The sequence below is a fragment of the Cebus imitator genome, unplaced genomic scaffold (assembly GCF_001604975.1).
Source record: "Cebus imitator isolate Cc_AM_T3 unplaced genomic scaffold, Cebus_imitator-1.0 Scaffold389, whole genome shotgun sequence".
In the NCBI taxonomy this organism is placed as follows: domain Eukaryota; kingdom Metazoa; phylum Chordata; class Mammalia; order Primates; family Cebidae; genus Cebus; species Cebus imitator.
In genome coordinates, this window is record NW_016107704.1 from 875,911 (window position 1) to 883,593 (window position 7,683).

The following is a 7,683-nucleotide window of genomic DNA, read 5'->3' on the forward strand; positions in this document are numbered from 1 at the left end:
AAAAAAAAAAAAAAAAAAAAAATTAGCTTGGCATGGTGGCATGCCCTATAGTCTCAGCTCCCTGGGAGGCTGAAGTGGGAGGATCTGTTCACACCTTCACGCCACTGCACTTAGCCTGGAAGATAGAGCGAGAGCCTGTTTCAGAAAAAAAAGATCTTTTGTTAGGTTAGTTTTGGTATTTAAACTTATTTCTTTGTATCAAGATCCGTGTATGTGCCAGTAAAAATTTCTTAAGATAAATACCATGTCAAAATTTTGCAAAATGTTTTCAAGTCTCAGTTCTTAATTTTAAGTGATACTGAACAAAGTTTTTGTTAATCAAAAAATGTGTTGGAGAGTCCATTGAGTTCTGTTAAAAAACGTGATTCAGCAGGAACGTTTTCTGCAACTTTGCTCTTGAGGAATAGTATATTGTTTTTTCCCTCTCTTTTTTCCACCAGGGATGCAGTTATTAAATGCTGTTCTTCTGTCTTAAGTTGAAACTCGTGGAAAAGGACACTTGAATGTTGATACTCTGTGTTTGGTGAAGTATGCTTTTCCCCGTGAAGTACTCACCCAGAAACAATTGCAGTGACAGCTTAAGACCGTTTTGTACTAAGTCTCATTTTGTATACTGGTAAAAACTACATGCTTGATTAAACCGTTAAATGCTCATGATTTGAAATTCATTATGTGTCATTAATATGCTTTTCCAAAGATAAGGAGATTTTTAATCATTGCCAATTGTAAATTATTTTTAGCCAATTTTTAAATCTTTTCAAAACGGCTTTGAAATGTGAATATTTAAGGGTAGACCTGTGCTGCAAGATACATTCAGCTTTTTTGGCTTTTAAAAAAATGTCTACATTTTTAATACTTTTTTTTTTTTTTTTTTTTTTTTTAAATGTGTACCTCAATTTTTTAACCTATATATTTCTTATAATGTATAATAAAAATATACAAAACTTTTCAATTTGGAATTTTGTCCTCCTTGGAAAAATAACATTTTCTGAATCAAATTTATAATATTTTAAGTGATTCAGTAACATTTAGTCTAGTCACTATACAGTCTTTATAGAAAAATGAGTAAGATACAGTCTCTCTCCTAAATAATACTAAGTACAAATTGTAAGAGACAGTGAGACTGGCAGCAGAGCCCATTCCAGGAAGCGCAGGGGAAGGAGATGAGGCGCCTCGGCTGTGAAGGTGTCAGGAGAGAGGCCGACAGACAGTAGCGGCAGCAGGAAGCTACCTTCACCCCAGCTGGAGGGTCAGGGCACTGGAGCCTTGCAGGAGACGCAGAGAGGGAGGGGAACTAGCCAGCACCCTCCTCCTCCCGCAGGCCTCCCACTGGCTGCCCTGGTCTCCTCAGTTGCCAGGGAGCTTCAGAATGTGGCTGGTAGGGAGAGGCAGATAGGCAGATGCCAGCATGATGTGGTTGTCTGTCCAGGATAGGGAGAGTTAATAAAGAGCCTTCAACAGGATAATGGGAGCAAGCAGCACCTCCTGCTTAGAGGTGAGTTGAGGAGGGGTGTTCTTGAGGGGCAGCAGGCAGATGGGCAGAGGAGAGCCTGTGCAGCACAGGGCCGTGGTGGCCGGGCCTTGTCGCTGTTGTTCAGGTCCTTAGGTGTGACTGAAGTCCACGTGTGGGGAGGGGTGGTGGGAGACGGAGCTGGCAGGGAGCCAAGGTCAGGCCTGAGGACCCTGGAAGTCAGGCACGTGCTCCGAAAAGAAAGTGCAGGAAGACTGAGCTCTGGTGGTGGGCAGGCACTGTGCCCGGTGGTGGTGCTCAAGGAAGATGCAACAGACGTCCTTGCCCTCAAAGGCTTTACGATTATGGGGGAGACATACATGTTCCCACTTATAGTGAGTTGTGGGGCCTGTGGCCTCAGAGACATCCACTGGACGCTGTGGGTGTATGGAGCACAGCTCACCCGGCCACAGGGGGCGCGTGGAGGACGGCTCACCCGGCTGGCGGGGGCGCATGGACCACGGCTCACCCGGCTGGCGGGGGCGCATGGAGGACGGGTCACGCAGCCGGAGGGGGCGCTTGGAGGACGGCTCACCCAGCTGCAGGGAGGGTAACACGGAGCAGAGGGGCAGAGGAAGAGGAGGGTGACGTGGAGGGGTAGAGCTTGGCATGTGTGGAGCGCCACAGAGGGAGCGGGGCTGTGGAAAACATCACGGAGCTGGAGTTTTAGTCTGAGAGTAGCGGCAGCCTGAAGAAGAATCTTATTTTAGACAATAGGTGACAGTGGGAGTAAGGAAAATAAGAGATATAAGTTTGCAGAAAAGACAAAGTCATGTGCTGAGCTCTTGTCTGGGGCCTGGCTCATCTGTGGGACTGCCCACAGCCCTGTGGCGTGACCGAGTCTCCATGCCTTGCAGAGGAGCTGCTGTGTTGACTCAGGCTGTGTGGCGGGGCAGGTGTGGCCGGCACGGGGCTGCGAACGCTGTGCCCCGGGTTGCGCTGTTGCATCCCCACAGTCATTTGTTCTGCATCCGTGTTTGTCGGCCACAGAAACGTTCCCCTAGGAAACTTTACCGGCATTGGGAATCTCCCTGAAAAATGTCTGTTCAGCTTTATTTCTGCCCAGGTAGACCTAAAAATGTGAACGGCGGTTTGCTTCCCATTTGCCCAGTGTTGGTGGCAGGGTTTGACCTGATCAAAGTAAGGGGCCCTCTAGGAGTCCATGTGAGAGAAGTGGGGGGTGAGTTTGAAAAGCCTCACATCTAGGCAGCCTGAGAACCAGAGCAGGGACTGGGGGCACACGGGGTGAGCTCCGCCTATCTCCAAAGGGATCCTGGTCTTCCGGAACTGAGGGATAAACTGGAGGCCACACTTAGAGTAATAGTTTGGAGCAATGTAGTTTCAGAAACTACCTCTGAAGCCCGTTGCTGTATTGGAAGTGGGGAGATCCCAGAACAGGATATGGAGTAGCTTTGGGTTTACCATGGGGTGGAAGGTGTGGCCTCCGGATGGAGAAGGATGTCATTCAGCCTGCCGAGGTGGTAGAGAGAGACACCTGAGTTTAGACAAGGATGTTGGCTTGCTCAGAGCTCTCAGGCTTCCTGGATGGATAGGACGGATGCCCTAGGTCCCAGCACAGATGTCGGCAGCAGAGCAGGCATGCCTTGGGTTCCAAGAAGGCCTGGGTCGGGGCTGGAAAGGACTAAAATTGATGAGCACAGACTCTGCACCAGGGGTATGCTGTCTGATGCTCACTGGAACTGCTATGCTTGTGTACAGAGGGGACCTGCAGTGTCAGGTGAGCACCTGGGAGAGTCGGGGTTTGACTGCAGATCCAGTGAATCTCCTGCCCCAGGAGGAGGAGAATGAAGGGCAGGCTCCTATGGGTAGGAGAACAGACGGGCTGTGTTGCATCCGCGGTGGGAATGGATGAGTGTGAGGTCTGCAGAAGGCGGTGCTAGCACTTCCTTTGGGTGCAGCCTATTGAAGTGTGGAAATTTTGATTCAGTCACTGGTTAGCCCAGTGGGGGAACTCCCCCTGAGACTTGCTTCCTGCACAGGTTTTCAGGACGGAGGGCCACAGAGAGAGGTCTCCCAGCCGCCAGAATTCTTCTGTGCATCAGTCAAGTCCTTAACATGATCATCACATTTCCTCTTCTGTGTCTCACAGCACCCTTCCCTTCTAGCTGGTTCTGCAGCTGGCCAGCAGCACACACAGGGATCATGCCGTGACTGACCCGAGGAGTGCGACTCATGCGTTGGCATGTTCTGGGATTATCTGGCCAGCTACCTTTAGATCAGTTTGCATGAGAAAGCTGGTAGCCTTCTCACGCAGAATCCATGCCAAAGGTTTACAGCTGTGGTCCACAGATAGGCTCTGGGGGTTTCATCAACCCCTGTGCCCATACATACATACATGTTGTATTCAAAATTCAGTGTTTCTGTGTTTTCCATTGCTTTTTCTAGATCCTCAAGGGGCCCCCAACGAATGTCGAAATCTAGCACAAACATGAGGGGACCAGCTCTGGTTGGAGGCCAGCAGTGGCCGTCAGAGGAAGTTAACTGGAAGTTGGACAGGTGGCCCTTGCTGAGCTTGACTTCAGCTCGCCTTCTGTATGGAGGTCCGAGTGCCTTCAGGGCATGGGGCAGCACCATCCCTAAGTGAGCTTGGGCAAGCACCTCCCCTCTGCTGGCCTCAGTTTCCTCATCTCAAGCAGCATTTAGACGAGGTTAGATGGCATTAAATTGACAGGATTGCTGGGAAGAATACATGAATGAACAGTGACAGAAAAGTCAGTGTGTGAGTGCTCCTAAGCCAAAAAGCCATGGTATCTATTGGAGGGCACTGCAGGAAAATGGAGAAAAAGCTGCCTTGACACGCATCTCTGTGAGACTCTGCAAGCAAAATGAACTCATGCCTGGGCGCTCAGCTCTTGTGGCTGAGTGAGCCACATGAACAAGGGAAGGAGGTTTCCACTCTCCACCCCCCAGAAAAAGCAGGTGCAGCCACAGGGGCCTGAGCTTGAAGTGACCAGAGCAGGCAGCTCTGGCCCGGCCTGGCTCGGCAGGCATTAGGAAATGGAGCTGAGAACCCTGGCATGCTGGTGACAGGAAAGAGCATGGGTGACATGTGACAAGGCTCTGCAGCTGCCTCTCATCCTGAGGGTGTTGGGAACTGAACCCTGTACATGACAGTGACCACAGATCACCTGTGTGGACTTGGGTTTCCAAGTCGCTAGAGGGAAGGTGGGCATGGGGAGGGATCTCAGATCAGCACAGGATTGGGGACTGATGGGAAGTAAGGGTCAAGAACCAACTAATATTACAGTCCACGTTTGCAAACTTCCATCTTTTTTAGTCCCAGATTGGTATGGTGTAAGAAAACACAGACTTCTCTCTGCTCTTCCCTTTAAGCATTGATTAAACTGTCTCTTGAAGTCTAGAACTAGCTGTGAAAATGTTTGCAAGGTTATTTAAGTTATACTATACTTGTACACAGCCCCTTTAAAGCTGTTGTTGAATTATGGGGGCTGAATTGAACATATTGAATATATACAGTAGTTACTGCAGTGGGCTGGTGAGTCAGTGAATCTCCCAGTCACCTCTTGGTGACTGTGACCCATTACTGTGGCCCCGTGGCATTGCTGTGGCCCTGTGGCATTACTGTGGCCCCGTGGCATTACTGTGGCCCCATGGTATTGCTGTGGCCCAGTGGCGCATGATGGCACAGGACGGAACACAGTGGATGGACCCAGTCACCTCTGAATGTCCAAGTACACCCAGACCCAGTGCTGGTTTACTTTAGGTACTTTCTTTTGCTTACAAGTGAATTATTTAAGGAACAACCTAAAATGAGATGCCTTTGTCTAGGGTGTAAGGGAGCAGACGAAACTACCAGCCTCATGCAGGAAAGTATTTAGTGTTTCTATGTAGTGTAAAATGGAATGCATTGAAATTGCCAGGGAAAGATGCAATTGACAAACAACTGTTTTGCTCTATGAAGTCAAGCCCTGGTGACTAGGCCCGGGGAAGCACCCCCCTAGTTTAACATCAGTGCTACCAGGAGGTGTCACTGGATCCACATAGGTTTCTATGGTTAGCATCATCATCTTTCATTCTGGGACAGTTTGGTATATATTACAACTTTTGCTGCCTAATTAAATTTCCCCAGGTTAGTTTCCTCTAAGTATCCACTAGCCCACCCTTAGTAAACATTTAGTAGCACACAGATTCCATCCATTTTTTATGTAAAATCTGGAAATTACTGCTTCCTACCATATGAGTATACTGTGAGTACATAAAATATATCTAAACACTAAGCTTTGCCAAGAAAAAGGTGTAAATAAACTGAAAGCCTATGATTTCTAATAGCAGAGTTTGACTTTTCTGTCATCTCATGTTATTATTTGCTTTATTCTGTTCCAGATGGTTATAAGAAGGAACCAGATGTTTAGTTTTGCTTTCAAAGTGAAGAACATGCTTTGCTAGCCAAGATGATGGTCAGCATGTGGGAGCTTAGGAGTCCTCTGAAACACATCAGACAATTCAGCACTTCTCACAGCATGTTCCTGGGATGCCTGGGGGCCCGGAGGCCTGTTAGGGTCTGTCTGCATAGTGATACTGAGCCACGGTCATCTTTTCCCCTCTCCTGCCATCCCCAGTGCACAGCGGCATTACTGTGGCCCCGTGGCATTGCTGTGGCCCTGTGGCGCGTGATGGCACAGGACGGAACACAGTGGATGTGAGATCCCAGGCTTCTCATGAGCCCACCACTTATCTCTCATTTGTTTGTTTCAGAAAATATTTTTTAAAAAATATATTAAAAATATGTTACATAATGGATTTATTGCTAACATGTAATGTATTTAAAGCTATTTAAATTTCTAATAAGGTTAACATAATAGGTAAAATTCACAAAACAGAAGCTCTTTGGGGTTCTCGGTAATCTGTTCTTGAGACCAAAGAAATTGGGACCCCCTGGCATTGAGGGAAGAGAGTGTGCTCCGGACGTCACTGCCTGGACAGCCTGCCGCTTGGTCATGTGCTAGTTGTGTGGCTACTTGGGTAAGCCTTGGTTTGTTATCTGCAAAATGCAGGTATTGCTAGTACTGCTCTCATAAGGCTTTCATGAGCTTAAAGTGATACAACTAATCTGGACAAAGTGAATTATTTATTGCAGAATAGACTGCCTATTATCATCTTAATAATGGGGAAAAGGAAAGACTTTAAAATAATTAGCATGCAACACATTTCCTGTTTTTCTAATTCCCAAATCCTTTCACAGTAACAGACCAGTGTTAGAAGAAATTTAGTTTAAGTTATTGGCAAGTTTTCCAAGTAGTAAAATTGGTTTTAACCTGAAATAAGCTTTTCCTATTTTAAAATTCAGGTATAGTTTTAGTTCTAGATGTTTGATTGCTTACTGTTATAGCATGTAAAATTATTTGAGTGAAAATATTGAAAGAAGTAGACCATAAGGGGATAATGAGAAAAACAATGTATTGAAATATTTTCCATTTTGAAGTTTTTCTGAATGTACATTTAAGTATTATATGCCTTAGTAAAATAGAAATCAAGTTAATGAGAAAAATGAAACATTTTTTAGAATAATGGCTAACTTCCTGGTGTTGTGATCACTGGCTCTAATTTTATTCATGTAAAGAAAGGTAGGAATGACAAGTTGAGCAGCCAGTGTGCATTGTGTGGGAGCATGGAATCCTTGGGGTCATTTCTGTAGGGTCCAGGCAGTTTGATGATCAGATGTGAGGCCCTTACACAGCAGGGTCACCAAGCTGCAGCCCTGATCATTCTTCAGTTCACACAGTTCAAATCTGTGGGACAGTTGCCCTCTATCATTTTAGTTGGACCTGAATGTAATCTTCTTGGTCTTTTATTTTAGTGATTGAAATATTACCCGTGGACATATTACTCACTCAAAATGTCTTAAAGAATTGTTGCAATGGAAATTCTTTACTCTGATATACACATTACTGTGACAGAATAGTGGGGTGGGCGGTTAATCACCATTCCCAAATATGGACAATATTGTGTTATTGTTATATTTGAAATCTGAAAATCAAATTTTTAAAACATAAATGACATAAGTCAAAAATAAGGACAGTTCTAAATACATATAACCCTTGAGCAATGTGGGGGTTGGGGGTGCCAGTCTCCCACAGGGTCAGAAATCCTTGTATAACTTTTTTTTTTTTTTTTTTTTTTTTTGAGACGGA

The 7,683-nt window shown here is 46.0% G+C and overlaps 1 protein-coding gene across 2 annotated transcripts in view; it reads left to right on the top strand.

Annotated features, from left to right (window-relative positions):
- SFT2D1 (SFT2 domain containing 1) overlaps positions 1-660 on the top strand; it is a 21,548-nt gene extending 20,888 nt beyond the window's left edge. For both annotated transcript variants that reach the window (XR_005196824.1, XM_017508316.2), the window contains one exon: positions 441-660. Coding sequence is in view for 1 of the 2 variants with exons in the window: in XM_017508316.2 (XP_017363805.1) it covers positions 441-480 (40 nt within the window). In the remaining variant the exon portion in view is untranslated. The remainder of the gene's footprint in view (positions 1-440) is intronic.
- Positions 661-7,683: the final 7,023 nt, after the last annotated feature.